The 23010-nt window shown below is 43.6% G+C and overlaps 1 protein-coding gene across 1 annotated transcript in view; it reads left to right on the plus strand.

Annotated features, from left to right (window-relative positions):
• Positions 1-23010, plus strand: part of LOC144769169 (extracellular calcium-sensing receptor-like) — a 236937-nt gene that overhangs the window by 32981 nt on the left and 180946 nt on the right. Inside the window, exon 3 of the mRNA XM_078653185.1 lies at positions 5700-6536. Within this exon, the coding sequence (XP_078509311.1) occupies positions 5700-6536 (837 nt within the window). The remainder of the gene's footprint in view (positions 1-5699; positions 6537-23010) is intronic.

The raw sequence follows: 23010 nt of genomic DNA on the forward strand, positions 1-23010 counted from the left end.
TCTGTGAAGAGGGGAAAAGGGTGTGCACGAATTGTGAGGGACAGGGTAAAGGTGCTGTGACATATTTAGAACATCATATTGAAGTTGAAAACGCCTTTACATTCAAATTTATGAGCAAAGGTTCCCAGATTGCATCACACATAGGTATAAATCAATTTCTTATTAGGGTCCTATGGTGTGTCGAATTAGGCGTGGTTCTACGTTTCGACCCCCATGTACGCTAAAGGGTTGATTCAGGCCTCAGGTTGGGGTCTTCATCAGGAAAGTAAGGAGAGCATCAATGGACGGTCGCCATCCGTACCGTCTGGGAGTGGGCCTTGGAGAGCTCCAATAGTTTTTGCGCGATGTTCTTCTTGACATGTAGGGTAGTGCCAGGACAAATGCGCGCACTAGGATCGCTCCTCGCGTCCCGTACAATGGATTGCGTGTTTCTTGTGATAAGGACATCACTGTAGGTAGTCCGCTCTGCTGCCGCGCGCATTTGTCCTGGCACAACAGGTTAATTACTTATGGGCAGATGGAACCACAGACAGGTTGATTAAACTGAACGGATGAGGCCACACACAGTCCGGTTACTTCAGGGCAGACGGCTGCCATGCACAGGCCATTTTACGTCTGACATCTCAGTCACAGTCACAGTCACAACCTCTGCAGGTCGATTGCAGGCACATAGACACCAGGGACCACAGATCACAATACTCAGTCCTTCCCTTCTGTGACACCGGGGCCATGCAGCATCTCACTTCCCAATGGCAAACGCTCCATCATGGTAGACAGATAACCTCTCTCTCTTGCAGTACACAGGCAGACTTCTCAGCACTCCAGGACAGATATGCAGCTAAATCAGCAAGAGATCGAGACTCTGGTGATGTTAACTCCCCTCTGAGAAGATGGCTGTCTGGCAGATACCAGTTCTGGCAGCACAGCAGTCCTCTGGGTTGATTGTGGAGCACTCATTTTCTTGGCCATAGAAGGCTTGAACCTGGAACAAGAAGTGGTGTATTGAGGTCCTACTTCTATATACTAAAACCATGCAATGTGTATCCTCTGTCTGAAGCTTCAGAACCTGTTTGAGTCCACTTTTAACTGCCCTCTAGCTTGCTATCCAGACACAGCCTTTGCAAAGAGATGTTTCACACAGTAGTTTAGTCTTAAACCTAGATCACCCATAAAAGAGACGCAAAGACGTGTGAGGTTTCTGCACCTGTCTGTCATCAATCAACTGATGGAGTTAACAAGTGAAAGATAAAAGAGTAGGACTAAAGTAAAGGTTACTTTCACCTTCTACAACAGAGTCTGCTGTCCCACCCCTCCACTTTAACATCCAGAAAATTGCAATATTAATAATGATTATTTAGCAGTTCCTTGCCCAGCAAAAGGACACATTTATTATCTTAAGGACCCTGTCTCTGCACCATTCACTTCTGTGTCTAGGTCTCCTCCTTCCAGATTTAGAAATGTCAGCAATACACTTCCACAGTCTGAGAAAACAATACACTTCCACAGTTTGAGAAAACAATCTCATCACCTTCTTGTGCAAAGGCCAGCCCTGGGATATCAAAATGGGATACTAAAGGCCTTCATTTCTGTTGCTCACTCACATAGACACCATGCAAGAAATTGAAATTAAATGAAATTTGGTATTTGTTAGAGGGCTCAGCTACTCAAGCTAGAGTGTCCTTGCGCCACGACAACGGGGGAAGAGAGAGCGAGAAAAATCAGATTAGTGATTAAAAAGCCAACTTTTTAGATTCCTCCTGAAAGAAAGTAGGTCTGTGTTTGACCTCAAAGGCTCCGTGAGGTTGTTCCACAGCTTAGCGCCTAGGAAACCAAAAGATGTTCCTCCCGTCCATGCCAAACGTATCCTAGGAACTTGGGCCAGGTTGGCATTGGAAGAATGAAGGGGTCTAGAAGTGGTGTAGTGATTAACCCGTTTTATTAGGTAACCGGTTCCTGTCTTACGGAATGCTTTGAAAAAGATGGTCAGGGCTTTCAAATCTATCTATTCTTTTATGCGTAGCCAATGCAGGGATGCCAGTATTGGAGTCATGTTGGATCTGGGTTTATGTTTAATAATGGCTCTGGCTGTCTCGTTCTGCAACACTTGTAAGCGCTGAATCAGCGATTTAGGGAGGCAGAGGTACTGGCAGTCGACGTAATCCAGCTTTGCGGTTACCATCGCCTGCACCACTACTGGCAGGAATTTCTTTTAGCAGACGGAGTATGCTAAAGCAGGAGCCAGTGAGATTAAGAATCTGGGTGAGCATGGAGAGTGATTTGTCAATCACAATTCTTTTGTTTTTAGCATTCCCCTTCTCTACGGGTGGAGGTGGAAGATCTTCGGGCCACCAGGATGTCCATTTTGAAACTTCTGGGTTTCCAAAGAAAACCTCTTCCATTTTATCTGGATTGCACTTGAACTGATTAATCTTCAGCCAGTTGAACTCCTTTGTAAAACAGGCCCTGATACTTGCCCCATCAAAGTCTCAGCCTTTATTACAGGTGAAAATCACCTGAGTGTCATTAACATAGGAAACAATCTTGGTGACCTCTTCCTCTACCACAAATGAAAGGGGGATAGGTAAATATTAAATAGAGTGGGGCTGAGAATTGAGCCCTGAGGGACACCGGCATCCGAGGCAGGCACAAAGGATAAAAACGGAGGCAGCCAGATATCCTGACATCTATTGCCCAAAAATGAGGACTTCCATGTCCGACACAGGTGACACATATACGTTCAAAAACAAAATACGCATAGGTTGTCAGTCCTAGGAACTAGGAAAGTGCATGGAAGCAGAGGTTTCCATATATGGACCAGTAGACCTCCATTCCAGTGACACAGTTAATAAGGTCTGGTTGCAAATAAGGCTTCACAAAACCTGATACGCTGCAACCACTGCTCTATGTGCTAAACACAAGAAAAGGACTGCAGTCCAATGCCTGTGAAAGATGTCATGCTTTTTGCACAAATTCAGGTTGCAGGACTAGTCCCTATGTCAAGGGACTGCACTACGCCTGAGTACACACACTATATTAGTGTGACGCTAGGGCCAAAACCAAAAGCCAGGGTACCACATACACAGTTGGTCACTCAGGGCAGGAAAATACTACTGTACCCAATGCAGGGTAAATTCCCATCCCAACTCCTATCAAATAGAAACATATCAGCAAAACATTAATCAAGGGCATCTCCTGATATATCTACTCTGGTGGAGTAGTGTAGATCACGTATGTAATGGAGGTACGTCACAATGTGGATTTGACCTTCATTGATGTTAGCAAAAGTGAAATTAATGATCCTAAAATGTTTGCTGCTTCTGGGACAAAAACAATTCAGAAAAGGGGGTGGTGATGAACAGAGTGTCTGAATTAAGCAGACCACTCTTACCCAGTCCAAAGATCAGGGCTTGATCCATCACCGTTATTTATCTCACTGCCCCATCCCAGCTCAGTACCTGGCTATATGCAAATTAGTCTGTCCCTGGCCCAGTGCATCATGGGAACAGGGCAGACCAAACTACCAAGCCAATTCTTCACCAGAAAGGAGACAAGCTACCGGGGACCGGTTTCTGGCATTTCAGCCTCTTCGGCCCGGCTTGCTTGAATCCTGATGGAGCAGTGAGAAAGGGACTCATGTCTGAGTATACCCTGCCACACCTGTAGTGGCCAAAAACGATTCAGAAAAGGGGGTGGTGATGAACAGAGTGTCTGAATTAAGCAGACCACTCTTACCCAGTCCAAAGATCAGGGCTTGATCCATCACCGTTATTTATCTCACTGCCCCATCCCAGCTCAGAACCTGGCTATATGCAAATTAGTCTGTCCCTGGCCCAGTGCATCATGGGAACAGGGCAGACCAAACTATCAAGCCAATGCTTCACCAGAAAGGAGACAAGCTACCGGGGACCGGTTTCTGGCATTTCAGCCTCTTCGGCCCGGCTTGCTTGAATCCTGATGGAGCAGTGAGAAAGGGACTCATGTCTGAGTATACCCTGCCACACCTGTAGTGGCCAAAAACGATTCAGAAAAGGGGGTGGTGATGAACAGAGTGTCTGAATTAAGCAGACCACTCTTACCCAGTCCAAAGATCAGGGCTTGATCCATCACCGTTATTTATCTCACTGCCCCATCCCAGCTCAGAACCTGGCTATATGCAAATTAGTCTGTCCCTGGCCCATTCAAGCAAGCCGGGCCGACGAGGCTGAAATGCCAGAAACCGGTCCCCGGTAGCTTGTTTCCTTCCCAGTATAAGAATTGGCTTGGTAGTTTGGTTTGCCCTGTTCCCATCATGCACTTGGACAGGAACAGACTAATTTGCATGTAGCCAGGTTCTGAGCTGGGATGGTGCAGTGAGCTAAAAAACGGTGATGGATCAAGCCCTGATCTTTGGACTGGGTAAGAGTGGTCTGCTTAATTCAGACACTCTGTTCATCACCACCCCCTTTTCTGAATCATCTGGGAGAAAAACAAGCACTCTTTGAAAGTTGATAGAAACTTTGGGTTAGTAACATAGGGGCATATGTAGGTCATTTCCATTTTGCGATTCCCACATAGCGATTTTTAAGGAATCGCTATTTGAGAATAGCAAAATGGAATGTAGGTAAAAATTCGCAATTTTTTTGCGAATCTCTAACATTCCTTATTTGCGATTAGCAAATTGTGACTCGCAATTAAGGAATGAGTGTCCCATTCATTCCTATGGGCCAAAAGGCCCATAGGAATGAATGGGGATACATTCTCAAATTGCGATTTTCTGTGTGAAAATCGCAATTTGAGAATCGCAATTTGAGAATCGCAATTCCAAGGGTGTCCAAAGGACACCTGTTGCACCCCTGGGATGTGCCTGTAAGTACATGTGGCGCACATACATGCCCTAAGGGCATGTCTGTGCGCCACATGACACTTTGAATTAAAAAAAATGCATTTTTGAAGGAAATCGCAAAATACCATCTACTTGAAGTAGGTGGTATTTTGCGATTCCTTATGCAAAAATCGCAATTTTCAAAGCACCCCTACATAGCATTTAAGGAATTGCAAAATTGCGATTCCTTAAATGCTATAAGCAAAAAAAGGAATCGCAATTTTTGCGATTCCTTATTTTGCTAATTGGCACCTACATATCAAAACGCCGTTTGCGATTCGCAAACGCCAAAATTCGCCGAATTTCGGTGTTTGCGAATCGAAAACGGCTACCTACATATGCCCCATGGCTCTAAAAAGTGAAAGGATCATGGATTTTAGGCTCCCCAGACATGGCAATATGCACAGTAGGATATAATTCTGGTGCTACAACAAGACACTCTAGTGATATGAATCAGGTTACGTATTTTGTGTGGGTAGTTGCACATCAACGATGGGACAGAAACAAATGCTTTGAAGCCATACCAAGATTATATTATGTTTCAAAACAGAAACACACCATGAGAATTCCGGGTATCAATGGCAAACAGTGACCATGCCCCATCCACGTAAGAGCCTGCTTCTGTGAGAACATGGGGATTAGACAACCAATTAGCACTTGGTATCAACAGTTCAGGTCTTAAAAATAAACGCCCTGCAGCTTCTAGATCACACGTTTTCACTTCTAAGAGTACATGCAAGACACCATATCTGACAAAATTAGACAGTAAAATATTAACATAATATGTGTTTATTTATTCATAGTCAGTTAAAAGTGTTTTTTATTTTCTTCCAACTAGATCAGCTATGGCGCAGCGCTATCCACACTGAGTGATAAAACACAGTTTCCATCTTTTCTCCGGACTATTGAAAATGGAATCTACTTGGCCCAGGCTGTCATCGAGCTGTGTGTACACTTTGGGTGGACGTGGATAGGAATTTTGACTGCAGACAATGACTTTGGTCTTGAGCATGGCCAAAATTTAATGAAACAGGCTCCTCAGAGTGGCATTTGTGTTGAATTCTATGAAACCCTCGCCACATTGACGACACAGAAATCATTATCTCATGTGGTCAACGTCATAGGACAGTCAACGTCAACAGTCATAGTGTGCTTCACTTTTTCTCCTCAGATGATTTCTTTTTTAAAAGTGATCTCTGCACAGAATATTGTAGGTAAAGTTTGGATTGCAAGTACAAGTTGGCTTCCTTCTCCAACATTTGCACTGAAAGACTTATGGCCAACTCTACATGGCACAGTGGGGTTTGCGGTGCACAGTGGAGAGATTCCGAAGTTTAAGGAGTTCCTCTATAGCATCCATCCATCTAAGTTTCCCAATGATATTTATATGAAGCAGTTCTGGGAGCAAGCTTTTAGTTGTCAATGGCGGGAGGATTTCAATAGAACTTTGACTGGAAATGAGACGGATGGAAAGAGGTTTTGTGCACAAACAGAAAAACTGGAAACTCTTGATGTGTCAGCTTTTGATGTGAATAACTTCAGATATCCTCACAAGACATATAATGCCATCTACGCCTTAGCACAGGCACTCCACGATTTAAAATCTTGTGTACCTTTGAGCGGCCCTTTTTCTAATGGAACCTGTGCAGACTACCCAAAGTTTCACTCTTGGCAAGTAAGAACTGTCCACATATTTACTTGAGTTTGAATGTTTATCATATTTTTCAATGTAGTGTATTTTTCAATGTAGTGTATGTTATTTTGAAAGTCCCGATAACAACTGACTACAAATCACATATAAATCCACACAGCCCTATTAAAGACACTTTAGGCCTCATTTAGAGTTTGACAGATTGAGAACATCACCACTAATCGCCAGTGCTCCTGTACTGCAAAACATGTGCTTTCCTCTGCTCCACCACTGTGAACCTTCGCCCAGTAGTACACCAGTGGTACACCTGCCTCACAGCCATCAGTGACAGTCATGCAGACTATTTTGGGGAGGACGAGTTGCCATAGTACATGGCTGCATTCCAAACATTTATTTTTTGCCCAATTTGCCACTATTGACAAAGGCCCACGTTATCGAAATGAGTACTGACACTGCTCCTCGGGGGAACAGTCCATCAAGAACTAATGGATAAGACACCCTCCAGAAGGAAATACAAGCACACCCCAGACCTATTTCAAGCTTGTTAGACTTCATCAGTAAGGTATAGCTTGGATCCTATGACATAGCAATAAAGGGAATTATATATGGGCATGCCCTTGGCCACTTAGGGTGCTACAATAAACACACAAAAGGTGGTGGGAGGAATGTTTGAAAATAGTCTAAACCACTGGCAAGCACTCTGGGTAGTTCTAATTCACTATTTATTGGCCACTGCACCACTCTAGACAATGGATGACCATTTTGCTTTTACATCAAGCATGGCACCTGCTTGGCAAAGCTTCCACAAATTTAGCAGAACTGTCATAGCAACAGCTCTGCTGAAGACACAGTGATCCTTGCCTGCCAGTAGACATTTCTAATATCCCTAAATATTGCAAATGGTCCTATACCAGGCGAGAGGAGACAGTGTTACCTCGTGGGCTTGTAGGCTCACCTTTAGGGACTAAATGGCCTCCTCTAGACATTTACAATAATTTACATGTAAATTTGTGTAACATGAGCTTTTATCTCAAGATGTGTTACAAAAAACAATGGTTATACCCAACGAAAGTCACTGGGACCTGGGTGTATATAGTACATAAAAGAGGGGTCCCAGAACTCAAGGAGTTTGAGAAAATATATACATATAGTAATTAGAAACATAAATCCTGAAGTAGTAACAACATTGTTATTTAATCAAAATGTGTAGGTACGTAATTTCAACGTATTGTGCCCCAGAAGGAAATAAAAAAAAACAGAAGGGAAAAAAAGGGGGGGGTTAAGGGAGGTGGTAGTGTAGGGAGGAGTGTAGGGTAGTTTAGAAAAGTGACATAACAATGGTCAACCGACCTTAATATACAGTGCAATAATTTGATTCACAAAACATGGACCAACGGTTCAAAATTAATATTAGTACATCATGCTTCCAAAGGAAAATACAATCAATGATATATATGGAAGGAAGCTGATGATAAGAAGGCTGTTGACGTTTCGACCCACAAATTAATGCAGGCAATAGATGATGCCTTGCTGGGGGGGTCTTCATCAGGACGGGGGTGGGGCGTGTTACAATAAAGTATAGATTACTAGGATCATTGTAAGGAGTATCTCATTGTAGGTGAGTCCACTCTGCGATTCTCCGAGAATGCAGCAGCTAAGAACTTGTACGGTCTACATTTATTGCATTGTGTTGGGACGGAAAAGTCTTCTGCCTGGTAAAGGATGTGCATCCCAACCTTGAGTGCCCAACTGTACTGATGTCTGGATCCCTAATGTGGATTTTTATCACAGACCAACATGCATAATGCGTGTACACCATGGCATAGGACTGTCTCATGGAATACTGTCTTGATGAGCTGGAAGGGGCTCCCAAAGTACTAACCTTACAGTGGTGAAAGGCTACTACCATGATCAGGAGATAAGCAGCACACATGTGGGGCTGGCAGTGCCAGAGCACTGAGCCAAATATCCAGATTTTCCTGCAATGAACCTTTTTAAATTCCTGAGCAATATAGAAGAGTTAACATCATACAAGAGTTCAATTCACAGTATAGCCCGTTTGGCAGCACAGTGAGGACCTGAAAGTCGATAAATTGAATTAAATGTAGATTTATTACAAATTCAAAGACAAACTAATATACACAAGTCCCAATTATATGTTGTAAAAATGCAGAATCACTACTAGCCGTCCAAATTGTCTGACAACATTTAGTCTGAACAGCATAAAGCATACAAGCATGCCGAAAACAAGGAACACAATCGGGTGATCAGTATAGGATTCCGTCCCTCTTTCCTATACATGAGTAAATCTAAAATTACCTAAACTAAGCCTAAACTAACTGGCATTAATTTGGGGAAACTCTAATTCGATCTAATAAAGTAGGAAGGTGTCAGCATTCTAGAGAATTCTGTAGAAGGTCTGCAAAATCAGGAGTATAGCATAGCATAAAGCCACACAACATGAAATATAGCAAAGAGGTCTGTACCCCTCTGAGTCTAAAAGGAATCTTGATTTTGAACATTCTACTTGAAGATGATCCTGAAAGGGCAGCCACATTGATAAGTCATACAGTGTTTTCGAAGGTAGTCCTTGGTTTGTCTCATCTCCTTCCTACATTGTAGTGTGGAAGCATCCATGTTGTTGTAGAGTGTCAGCTTTTGAACCTTGAAGTGATGACATCGGAGTACATGATTGACTCCATCTTGTTCTTTGAAGAATTACTCTTCTTTCAGCATGTCAGATTGTGCCTCCCTCTAGTGAGCTCCCATTTCCACTCTATCTTCAATCAAAGCAAATGGAGATCACCTGGGTAATTTCTTTATGAAGATGTGGCAATTTGGACCTCATTCTCTCTTCAGGAAGTCCCAAATCCTGATTCTGTTTTTGAGGTCCTCTTATTTGAGCACCAATTCATTGTACTGCTCATCAAGGCTCAGGACTATGTTGCCCATGTGGTGAACCTCTTCAAATGTTTCATATAGTTTGTACTCTTTTCTTGTGCCCAATTCATGTATGTAATGTTGCATCTTCTTGAGGTGTCCCGTTAAGTCACCTTCAATAGTGCCTGCTTTCTCCTCATTTTACTTTTAACTGCTGCAAGTATTCCTGGATTATGTTGACTCTCAATGACGGGTCTGAGGGTCTCTTGGTGAGGGTCATGTAGAGGCAGCATTTTTATCAAGTCTCACATATCCTCCTTTGTTTACCAGCATATCCTTTATTGAGGAATCACATTGGATCCTCCTTTGTTCACCAACATGTCCTTTAATGAGGAATCACAGTGTCTTCTTCTGGCTGCCATTGTGGAATCAGTGAGATGTGTAATCCAGTTTCAACACGGGGAAGGTTTAGTTGCTCGTTTCTTCCTTTATTTTGCTTGCCAGGAAGATTTTGTGTTTGCTAGCTTTAGTGGATGGGTACTTTTTTCATGTGGTTCACCCCTTGATTTCCTAGGGGACCTCATTACTATCTACTCCAAGGCACCCTAACTGGCTTATATGGATGTTTGCATGGAGCAGGTCTTAGATCCTTTGCTAGGGGAGTGGATGCACACTACAGACATTTAGCCAGGGTTTGAGACTAGAGATGATACATTACCTGGCCTTGTCCAGTACTCCCTTTATCAATTTATTATAATGTAATTGATATTTCTTTACCATTACACTCAGCAAATCCTTTCCATGCATCCCTAAATCGCTGTCACAATCACTTAAAGGGGAGAAGCATACAATGGCCCTCACTTGGCTCGGATTCCCAAGACTACCTCCTCCCTTACACTTCCCAATACTATTACATCATTACTTCCCATCTGGCACTCTTTCCCAAAGATAGGCAACCTTTCTCTCTTCTCCATTATCCCACCACCTCATAATATGTTTCCCATTTTCAGTCCAGCTGCAGTAGTCCCTTAAGGATTTATTATGTGACTGTTAAAGACATTGTTTTGATTTTGTTGTCTTTGGACGAAAGGCAAAATGTCAGCTGTTGCCTACTTATAGTTTATTTTCGATCCTAACATGACTCAAGTACTTTGGAAGTCACAAGTAGGAATCTTTCATTTGCTTCTTTTGTCCTGTCTTTGCCTATTTGATATGTCGATCTGTGGGTAAAATGTAGGAGGAACCACCCCCACCTTTTTCCCAGCAAGAAGAATGTCTATCAGACTGAACAAAGATCAGCCTGACAGACACTGTTCTTGTTCAGGTCAGGCATCCATGAGCTGGACATGTCCTAAATGCGCAGGCTCCTGGCTGCCTGAGATCATCTCTGCCAGGCTGAGGATTTCACAGCCCTGTCGGTGTAACCTCTTAAGCCTGGCAAAAGTATCTTGAGCCCCTATCCCTCATGATGTGGCGGAGCGTCACTGATTGCATGGGACCAGGGCACTTTAGTTTTAAGCCCTGAAGTGTCCAGGCCCGTGTGTCAATCAGTGACATCTCAAATTCACAGAGTGGGGTCAGGTATCTCACTGAGGAACTGGCGCCTTTCCTCATTGGCTTACTAAGGTCATGCAATGAGGGAAGGCAGCAGTCCTAGCCCTCCTTGCACTTCCGAGGCTTTCATCCAGGAGAGCTGCAGAGAAAGCATGTTTTATGTATTTCTATGTTTGGTGCTTGTGTGAATGTATGTGTGACTGTGTATATGTAGGTGTATTTGTGAGTGAGTGTTGTGAATGGGAGTGTGCATGAATGCATAGGTGTGATTGAGTGTGTATGTGTGCAGCCCACTGCCCCCATCCCTGATGAAATTACCATCTGCCACTCGCTTCAAACAATATTTGTGAAGATTTGTAAAACATATTCATCAGATGTACCATGGAGACAGACAGAACAAAATTAACATAAATGTTAGCAATTTTTTTAAATTAAATGGAAATGCTGACATTCCAAAAAGATCCCAAGCACTACCTTTGTACCATATGGAGATTAGATCCCATGCCTGGCGCAGAGTGTGGGTGCACATGCAGAAGGCAACTGCATTGCTATGACAATTCATGCTAAAACATGGAATCGTACAAAGGATAGTGTGGTCACTGCAAAACTATGACAGACTGAATAACAGATGAGTTCCGGAGATTAACGTCAAGCCAACAGATAGAAGTCCAGCAATGCACTGGGAGCAGTATCAGATATGGCCATAAACCACAGTAGAGAGGCCTATTTATTTAAGAGCTATGTTTCCGGTTTTCAGCGTCCCTTATTGTGAGTGTTGTAAGTGCGCAAAAGGCAACAGCGGTTAACATAAAAAATCAAAACGTTTTTACAGTGATCTACAAAATAAAATACCAGCATGGCATCAACAAAAAAAAAATAAAGTGCATTTAATAAAAAAATTGAGCACATCAAAACTCGAATCAATTTCCTTTTGGGTCCTCTTGAAATCCCAAATGAACAATGCACGTAACTTTACTTTTGTATAATGCATATGCACAGAAAATCCTTACGCCTACTTACATAGATCATCCTGGGCGGTGAAGTTCGATCTGATTGCGGAGTTTTCTGCACTCCGCACTCCGTGGAAGCCACGGGGTGCAGAAAACTCTGCTTTCCGATGTGCGGTGGAGTTTCTTCCAAGGCTCGATTTACCGTTCCCGATCCCAAATGGTAAATTCCCAAACTGCAGCTCAGATAGAATTTCTACCCGAGCAGCAGGAATACCAGCACAAACTGCAGTTCGCACTGCACTCTGCCACTCGCGTAACTTTGCAGAGTTTTTAAGTAACTTTGCGGACTTCCACGTAGCAAAACCCAGCGAACTACGCCCAGCCTAGCTTTCATGCAATGCACGTATGGAGACACAGCATTATACCCACTGACATCCATGCACACTAAGATAAACCTATAGATGCCCACATACAGTGATCAGCAGCTAAGAGGCACTCATGCACATACACCAGGTGTGCAGTGGCCACAGACATAGATTTAACAAACTGTTTGCGGAGTTTTCTGCACTCCGCACTCCGTGGAAGTCACGGGGTGCAGAAAACTCCACTTTGCGATGTGCGGTGGAGTTTCGTCCCCGCTCGATTCATCGTTAGCGATCCCGAATGGTAAATTCCCAAACTGCAGCTCAGATAGAATTTCTACCCGAGCAGCAGGAATACCAGCACAAACTGCAGTTCGCACTGCACTCTCCCACTCGCGTAACTTCGCAGAGTTTTTATGTAACTTCGCGGAGTTCCACGTAGCAAAACCCAGCGAACTATGCCCAGGCCTAGATTTCATGCAATGCACGTATGGAGACACAGCATTATACCCATTGACATCCATGCACACTAAGATAAACCTATAGATGCCCACATACAGCGAACAGCAGCTAAGAGGCACCCATGCACATACACCAGATGTGCAGTGGCCCCGGACACAGATTTAACAATAATTTATATTATATTGGGTGCTTTTTTTCCATATTTCATGCCACTTGAAACAGTTAGCGGAGCCAAGAGAGCGCAAACGAGAGGCTTGGAGAGGGTTTCCCTAAAACAGGTTTGTGTAGATTTGCAAATGTTAGGGGCCTCATTTACAATGAATTGGGGTAGGGCAGCGCAGCAATTATCTTTGCTGCCCTGCCCTACACCAATTAATTAATTTCATTTTAGTCTTTATTTCTACCATGAACGTTGCCAAAAAAGTACAATGGATAAAATAGCAACGCATATCAAGTTAAAATACATCACATATAGAATAGAAATGCAGCACAGAGTAAAAACATTTGTTAACCTAGTTAACGTTAAAGTGCATACATCCTATACAACCTGTGGCCCCATAATCCAGGTAAAAAACAAGTATGAAAACAGTGCAAAGTAGATAAGCAGTGGCATAGTACTGAGGTCTATACTTAAAAACAAATTTCATGCTATAACCTACTAAAACAGCATGGAATTCCTCTTTTTTTTGACACGTTGAAAATAAAAACATTGACGCAGTTTGAGGGAGACTCCGTAGTTTGCAGATACACCAAGGTGGCCTGCCAAGGCCAGATGCCCTGGTTCCTGATAATGGGGAGCAGATTTATTTTGCTAAAGTCCTGACAAAATTAGCAAAAGAAAGTATAGCAAGCTTTATGAGGACACTTCATCACATGGGCATGTCGCAATGCTAGCCACCTCATACTGTCACAGTGGAAAGCACAAATGCCACCTTACAAACCTCATGTGAAAGAGTGTGAGTAGCATTCTCTCCCATGAGGTGTCGATACGCAGCTCGGGTGCAGCGCCATACTCAGAGTCGCATCTGACCATAATCTTAGAGATCTCATTTTCTTCTCCAAGGGTTTGACTATTTAGTTTAAACAGAGACTTTACCCCAGACATATCTTGCTGAATCATTATTTCTGGCTGGTAAAAACATTGCAACTCTCCCAAATCATAGAGCCCAGACTTCACGTACCCCATTCAAGCCTCTGTCACACTTCAATCAATCCTGAACTGTGTTCTCGGTTAAAAGTAGCATATGGGTTAGTCCACGTGGAGCACCACAACAGCAGTGGGGCCAGGTTAATGGAGTCCTCTACATATTCCACCCCAATCTGCTGATGAGTTTTAAAGGTGGAGCAGGAAGGTGGGACCCCAAGAGACTCCTAAGTACTCTATGTTGCACCACCTGTAGGGTGCATAGGGTTTCTGTAACTCTATAGACCAATGCCATATAATAAAATAAGGAGACATTTTCTCCTGTAAATCTCCAAGAGGGAGACCATGGGCTTTTTCCCAGTTCTTCCAGCCAGTTTAAAAACATACTCATTTGAGCCAGTGAATTTTCACCTGGCTGCAGAAGCACAGGGTCCCAAAATTAGAAAATGTGTGGGTGAGGGCCAAAGGACGACCATGTAACTTGATGCCCCACATCTTAGTTTGCCTCAAGTTACACACCATCAAAAAGTTTTAGAACAATTGGTAGCCAGACCAAGGAGTCCCATAAATTCCTCAAATAATATGTTTAAACCAATGGGAGCTGTGGGCAGCAAAAATGTGTCATCTGCATATAACAATACTTGGCCCTTTTTACCAGCTATGGAGGGAGCATCAGTAGCTCTGGCAGACAGGACAGGATCCAGGCCATAAACGTATGGTAGGAATAGCCGGGGGCTACAACGCTCCCATGATGTACTCCACGTCCAATCATAAATCCCTGTGTCCACTTAACTGAGGAACCATATCAAACTGAGGTTGAGAGGTCATAATGGAGGGCTCTCAGAAACAAGACCAGGTCACCATTAACCCCCAACCCATCTCCCAGAGCTTTAACCTCACCAGTCAGTTGAAGGTGCTGGACGGATCCATAAATGCTAGGCACTTGGCTAACTGCTCAGAAATGGTATACTTGCTTATCAGCAAGTATAGGTTTAAACATTGCTCCACTCTGCCTAGCCCCTCACGAAATCCGTACTGCACCTCCAACAGGATACCAGTTACCCCTGCCCAATCCAAAAGATGGCCCAGAACTATTCTGCCCACTATCTTAACAACTGAGTCCAATAATGAGATTAAGCGGTAGCATTCAGGCGATTGAGGCTTGCCCTTTTTAAAGACAGGAGCGATGACGGCTGAATGCCAGGATTAGGGTAACCCAGTCTTACATAGGGCATTAAAGCAGTTGCAAAGTAAAGGGCCCCATAGGTCTGGGTGGTTTTATATAGATCCATTTGCACTCCATCTGGACCTGGTGCCTTCATAAATGGGCTTCTATTATTAGCTACCCTTACTTCTTCAAAGGAGAATTCCACTGATAAAGGAAATTGTACATTCTCCTCTATCACCTCCAGGTCACTTGTAGATACATTGTCACTGACTTGATGTTTCTGATAGTGACCTGAAGGTTATAGTATCATTTAACCTATAGACAATCACCAACTCTCCACAGGACTCATCTTGTAGTTCCTTCTGCCTGGACCTTAGCATATCCCTGTAAACCTGTCTACATTGGCACACCGAAAAACCAAAGGTGATGATGGACGGAGCGTTGACAATACAAACACTCAACCCCAGTCAACTGATCTGGGTTTAATCCATCACCGTTCTTTAGCTCACTCCGCCACCCCAGTTCAGACATGGCCATATGCAAATCAGTCTGACCCTGTGCCTCATGGGAACAGTCCAGCCCGAACTGCCAAGCCATGTCTTCCCTGGACCGGAATCAAGCTTCCCAGGACCGGTTTCTTGGCACACCTTCAACATATCCCTGGGGTTTGGCTTTAATGCCTCATGCAGCAACTTTGAGTCCTTTCTACAGGCTTGCAAACCCATCTTGCCTCGGACTGCTAGGTTTCATTACCATGCCACACACCAATGTTTCTAATTTTGCAAAATGAGCGGACACTGTGTGGGGGCATTCTGGAAACTTGAGGTAGGAGATTACCAATGGGAGGAAATTGAGGTTTATTTTAGCTAGGAGGGCAGGTATATCAACATTTTGCAGACCAGATATCACCCTTCTGTTTTAGTTTCTAGAGATAGTGAGGACAAATTTGTCGGTCCTCTCTCCCGCATCAGAAGACTTAATTCAAGGGATGGGGTTTATGGTCACTAAATGGACTTACATCAATTTTAGCCTTGTATAGCATATAAAAAACCGAGAACAAGATGGTTAGCCAGGTACTAACCTCCCGATATTCAAAAATGTAGACTATCACTGACAAACTCTCCCCACTCTCAAAAGTTACATTTGATCATGAACCTCAGTGAAATTCAGAAGACTAAATGACTTAGTAAGTTGGAACAAGGCCTCGCTCCCCTATCTCTGGTTCGACTATCATTAGAAAAGTTATCAAACATTAATTGTACATTCTCCACTTGGCTAGGCACTAATTTAATATAAAACTCATGACGCAAGGAGGCTAAAAGATCCTCCAGGTCTATCATAAAATCTCCAAAACAAATGGGGCGACATTTACGCCCCTGAACCAGTAGCACAGCTTAATGAACAATACACGTTTTTTTCAAGTTAATCAGCTTCTCAGTCGATTCGTCAATGCTTGTATGCAAATTCCTCTTTTGAAACTCAACTCCACTTCATCCACACATGATGGATCATGCTATTTCCAAAGTTTCAAGTGTTAATGGTGTGACCATCCGGACCTCTTTCAAAAACACGACAAACGCATAATTCATCCTTGGCATGTTCTTTATTTCACCCAATGCATTTGGGACTGCACAAGTCCTTCCTCAGGGGTAGGCTATAAGTGAAACAATCCACCATTAGTGTTTGCTTTTACGCATGCTTGTACATTTTTGTGGTTTAACAAACTCTTTAAAGTGCCATTTAAATAATCCATTGTAGGTACATACGTGCTCACATAAACAATAATTACTTTTCGAGCAATCATTTACCTTGATCTCTCCCATAACTAACTCAACCGCATACCTCTCGAAACTGCATAGCTCGAATTTTTAAACCAACAGGCAGCCACCTTGCTTGTGTCTAATTTGTCATACCCCAGTAACTTCCACAGATATTCCTAGTTTAGTACCACCCTCTTTATCTCTAACAAATCATTCAATAACATGCTGTTCTATAGCCTTTCAGTGAGTCTATCCCCTTTTGAGTATGACTTCGAGCCTGATGCACCTCCACTCTGCTCCATTTTACTCTCTTCACTTCTTTAATCTATTTGTCCGTAGCAGATCGTAAGTTGCACCTGCGCAGCGCTAATCACCCCTCATACCTGCCAAGATGATTTAACGGCTCTGTCTTCACATCTCGTGAACAAGAAAATGACTCCCCCCATTACCGTACTTGGTATTTAAACTGAGTTTGTTCATCAACGTCCCTCCCTCACGTGTACGTGCTCACGTTGATCACCCGATCTACGCTGCTGCCGCATCATACTTCCCCACACAACTCAATAAACAACTACGACTCGCATAGTGCATTATTCAGTGTCTACCCGGTGCTTATTAAAACATTGTATTGTCTGTGATAAAACAACAATATAACACAATTCCATTAGTGCAATATTACAAATTCAATTGAAACTGATTTGTGCGAATTCCATGTTCCACTTGTCCTCGTGCTCCTTCGAACAACCTGATGTTTTCTGCCATTAGTGTGGATAGCGATGATGAAACATTTTAGTCAATTTAAACCACTTCCAATGTTCGGGTGCAAACCATGGTTGGGGCAATTCATGACAAATGTTCAAAGAGATAATGGAATGCACTCCTTATTTTTCAATAATCGTTAACGTTAATCCTAAAGTCCTCCAAGAGTGCGTGCTTACTGGCGTCGCGCTTGCCCTTGTAGCACTAAATAATACTTCAAAACAAACCGGGCGACATTTACGCCCCTGAACCAGTAGCACAGCTTAATGAACAATACACATCATAAAATCTGCCAACTTTTTGAGATTGGTGACATGATCAGCTTAAAAAAAACATTGTAAAAATTTATTAAAATAATGTACATATCATTTGGCCATGTGTTTAAGAATGCTTGGATTAAGAGACGGTCTGTAGGGATCACTGAAACAATAGAATCCAGTGTCACTTTATACCATTCTGTAAGGTTTGTTTTTGCCCGACCAGCAGCAGAACAAACTGCAGGAACTGAATACGCCTGGAAACTATACAAGACAATTTTCCCAATAGCCCAAGTCTTCTGGAATAATACTATGCTGTGTTCACATATGTAAAACTCCCCAACCTTGACTGGCCAATTTGCTGGCTAAGCCAGCAACGTTCCAGAAGAGGATGCACACGTCTTGTTTCAGGGTATCTAAAGGTGGATTCATAAAATGGTGTAATTCCCTCTTTGCACTTGAGGACATTAATAAGGACCAAAACGGGTTGGATAATAAGAGTAGCAGAAAGGGCCCCGGGTTCCTAATGGGGTAAGATGTTAACATATTGAGGGAGCTGAGTTAGTCATTTTTGGACAAATCCCCATGGAGGGAAAATCATTTAAAGACCGGCACGCCAAAATGAGGTATCACTGGAGCAGGCACATACAACCTCCCAGTCAGGTCCCTTTAACAAAAAATCCCAAGGGTAAAACCTTGATCTTACTGCTGTGGTCGATTACTTGCCCTGCGTGCCCAAGCAGATGCCTGGCCAACATGGGGTTCCTGAAGGAAATGAAAATACATTCTCCCTTTAGCTCCTTTCTCATTTTCCCAACCTAGCCCACTCTCCTGGCCATAGGAATTTCTGGCACTATGTACCCTTTAAGCGTGGAGTTTCCCTTGTTCCAGTGGGGTACTTTGTTAATCAATTCTGGGGTATTCTCGCTCGTTTGGGGATGCAGAGACATCACCTAATTTAGCCACATAGGGGCAGGCCACTGGGGGGGAGATCGCATATAGAGGAGCAAACTGGAATAACCCTGTGACCTCCATTAAAATAAATGATTTCCTGTAGGCTAAGGGCCTCGAAGGGGCATATCCTGTACTGGAGTAATCAATGACTCGACTTCTCTAGTCTCCAATGAGGAAGAACCTGTAAAATCAGACCGGAGAGCCCTACTAGACCCATTAACCGGGATCTGACTCCTCTGCTGTGGTGCAGATCGCACCACCCAGATGTCTTGGGCGCTGAGCTAGAGGGTTTCAAGGAATCAAAACTAACATTAGCATTAGCATTAACAGAGGCAGTAAACATTCTCTTCCTCCCTCCTGCCAGTCCACCCAAAGTCCATTACAGATACTTTAACCTCAATTCACCCGAGCCGATCAAGCATCCCAGACATTTTGTAGTCAATGGCTTCCACAAGTTCTTTGCCCAATTATCTCAGTAAATCCTCAATAACCTCTTTATGAAGATAAGACCTCAGTTGTAACTGATCCAGAGCAGTAGGCATGACATTTTTAAGGTTTTTAGGTGTTTTTAAGGCCTTTTTCGAGAAAACACTTTTTTCTTCCTCACCTGAGAAGATAATGATTAGGCAGCAACATACAGAGAAGAAGAAGATGAGGCAGAACTAAGACAAGGAGCACTAAATTCATCAACTGCCCCGTTAAGTTTGGCACAAGTGTCCAAATCCGATTGTGACCAAACTGATGACAAACATTTCTCTGCAAGCAATATTTCCTTTTGCAAGGGCACCCACCACGTTTTCTATATATCCATCAAGGGTGCCGATTTAAAAAAAAAAAACCAATTTATTAGCATTTCAAAGATACGACAATGACATCTTGTGTCAAACATGCAGTACAATACATCGTATAAAACCACTGCATTACAACACTCCCCCTCCAATAGTGCATGCTTTTGTATAGTATCCTAAATCAATCAGCTAGATGTATATTTTCTTACAGGTAATCCCCTGTATTACAGAGTGTGCAATTCACAGTTGAACATCGGGTATATTAAGGTAGGAAATTAGATAGCACCAATAGTCTCTGGGTCTTGACCGTAGTGGTAACTCTTTCTCGTATGTCTGTAGAGTGTCTTTGCAATAAACCAGATCGTGTATCCAGTGTTTGACTTGCGGTAGATTCTTGCTGCCCCAGTTGAGTGAGACTCTGCATTTCGCCACAAGGAGGGCAATTGAGCAAAATTTACGTTCTAATGCCCGAATCCCCGGCAGTAATCCTAATAAGCACGTTTTTATAGTACATTCTATATACACACCAACCATCTCTCCCAATTTTTCCACCACTAATAACCAGTAGTCCGCCACACCTGGACAGTACCAAGCAAGGTGTATAAAATCAGCTATCTCTGCACCACATCTTTGACATTTAGAGTCAGTACGGAGTCCAAATCTGTACAATTGCGCCGGGGTGTGATAGGTCTGATGTAAGTACTTCATGTGGATCATGCGTAAATTACCGTTTGGTGTCAGTAGTTTTGTGATGGTGCCCGTGGTGGCCCACTCGTCTTCAGTTAGGGGATCGCCCAAGCAATCGTTCCATTTTCGTATTGCCTTGTGTGGTGTTGCCCCTATTTCAGTTTGTAACTCTACATAGAGTTTGGAGACTAGATGAGCGGGGTGGGGGATGTGAGTAGGAGCTGTAATGTCTTGAGTGTTTGCGGTTCTGCAGGGTATGTCGGATACAGGGCTTTCACCGCTCTCTGAAGACGGTAATATGTGAATTTAAACAGCATCGTTTGGTTCAGTACATAAGTTATATTGTCCAAAGTCTTAAACATCCCATCATGAAATAAGTCCCCCATGGTATCTATCCCCACTTGTTTAAAAAGTTCCATGCCCACAGGTTCTTGCGTTACGGTTATGTGTGGGTGATAGTGGAGTGGGAGCTGTGGGGCGTAGATAGGAATTTTATTTGTCGTTTGCGCTATGAGTCTCCAAGTCTCATTCGTGGCGTCTATGGTGTTTATATCCTGCTTGTGTAGTGGAGGGCGTTTGTGCGTTTAGATAGCGTCTAACGGGATTGGTAGGGCATCACCTTCTTCAATTGCTACATGTGTAAGAAAAGGGACTTTATGATACCAGTAGTGAGCATATTGGGCTTGGGCGCATAGGTAATACAGAAAGAAGTCGGGAACTTTAAATCCGCCTCGGGCGAATGGCAACGTCAGTGAGTGCAGGTCAATTCGAGCCGTTTTCCCTGCCCAGATCAATTTCAGTGTCACCGAAGTTAGCCACCGGAACACCTCCATGGGAGGCTTGATGGGGATGTTATTAAATAGATATAATATTTTCGGCAGTAGCACCATTCTTACTATTGCCAATCTGTCCGCTAGTGATAGGGGCAGTTGGATACATCTCTCTATTTTCTCCACCAGGGCTGAGACTACTCTACCATAGTTTGTGCGGATGACCATTTCCGGGTCTCTGTGAAACCAAACCCCCAAATAGCGCACTGGTTCCGTTTACCATTCTAAGGGATAATCTGTGGTGAATGGTAGTGTGGTGTCCGTCAGTGGTTATATGATTGATTTTGCCCAGTTGATTCTAAGGCCTGAATGAAGTCCAAATTTAAAACATTCCCGCAACAATGGGTAGTTGACGGGGCACGTACATATAATAACATGTCATCCGCGTACATGGAAAGGTGTAGAGGTCTCTGCGGAAATTGCAACGCCGAGTAGTGATGTCCTTGTCTTATTTTGCAGGCCAGTGGCTCTAAGGCTATGGCAAATAGGAGCTGGGATAATGGGCAACCTTGCCTAGTGCCTCTTTCTATGGCTACTACCTCTGAGACGTATTTATTGATCCGTATGCAAGCAGTGGGCTTCGTGTACAGTAATTTTATCCATTGTAGAAACACTGGCGGGAATCCCATTCTGTGTAATATCGTGTGTAGGTACGTCCATGCTACCGTGTCAAACGCTTAAGAAGCGTCTAGCAATAGAGCGGCTGCCTTGGTAGTAGGGGACAGGTAGTGTGACAGTGCAAACAGTGATCTGGTGTTATGGGAAGTGGAGCGTGTTGGAATAAACCCCGACTGATCAGGAAGGACTAGCCTGGTCATCAGGTGTTGCAGTCTATTCGCTAGCAATTTAGATAATATTTTGGTGTCTATGTTCATAAGTGATAAGGGGCGATAAGATTCGCAATATTCGGGGTCTTTATCCGGTTTAAGTAGCATTAAATTCATAGCTTCTCTTAATGTTTGTGGTAATAACAGTTTCTCATGCGCTTCTCCAAGCATCTCAACTATATGGGGGCGCCAGTAAATCTGCATAGGCCTTGTAAAATTCCCCAGTAAACCCATCAGGGGCAGGCGCTTTTCCATTAGGCAGAGCTTGAATGACTTCTGTGATCTCCTCTACCGTTATGGGCAATGAGAGGAAAGTTCTCTGAGCGTATGAAAGCCAGGCCAATGCAATGTCATCGCAATATTGCGCAATTTCCTCAGCCGTAGCCGTATCTTCTTTTGTGTATAGCTTGCCATATGTGTGCATAAACGCCTTCATTATACCCTGTGTGTCGTGTGTCAATGTGCCCTCAGCGTCCCTAACTGCTTGCATCACAGGAGGTGGTCTAAGAGTGCATATTTTGTTCGCCAGAACTGCTCCCGGCCTTCCCCCCTCACCAAAGCTCCGAGCTATATGGTATTTAGATACATATCCGATTTCTTTTTCCACTTGTACTTGATATTCCGACAGAAGTGTTCGTATTTCCCCTAACAGGGCGGTATTGTTTGTTTGACTATACTCCAATTCCAGTGCTCTTATTTTTTGCTCTCGCTGGACTAGTTGCTGACGTAAATCTTTTAGGATTCCCGCATTTGTGCTAATGCAGATCCCCCCTAATGGTGGCTTTGAACGCTTCCCACAGTAGTCCGGGGTCATCTACGGAATTAGCATTCAAGTCAAAGAAGTCTATAATATATAGGTCCCGCTTCGCTTTTCCACCTGACACCGTGAGTTTCTACGGGGAGTCCCACTGCAGCAGGAGACAGCGGCGGGAAGAGCCGCTACCTTCTATCACCGGCTGGAGGTTGTTGTGGGGACACAAGAGGCACGTCAGCACGGGACTCCATTTCCCAGGAGTCCGTGCACCATCCACCTGTGCCTGAGGCCCGCCCACCCTCCTACCTGTCTCTATAAACTGCTCGCGGTACCCGCTGGCGCGGGTCCCACTTTGCTTTTCC

This window comes from Lissotriton helveticus, chromosome 7 (assembly GCF_964261635.1).
Source record: "Lissotriton helveticus chromosome 7, aLisHel1.1, whole genome shotgun sequence".
NCBI classification, from domain to species: domain Eukaryota; kingdom Metazoa; phylum Chordata; class Amphibia; order Caudata; family Salamandridae; genus Lissotriton; species Lissotriton helveticus.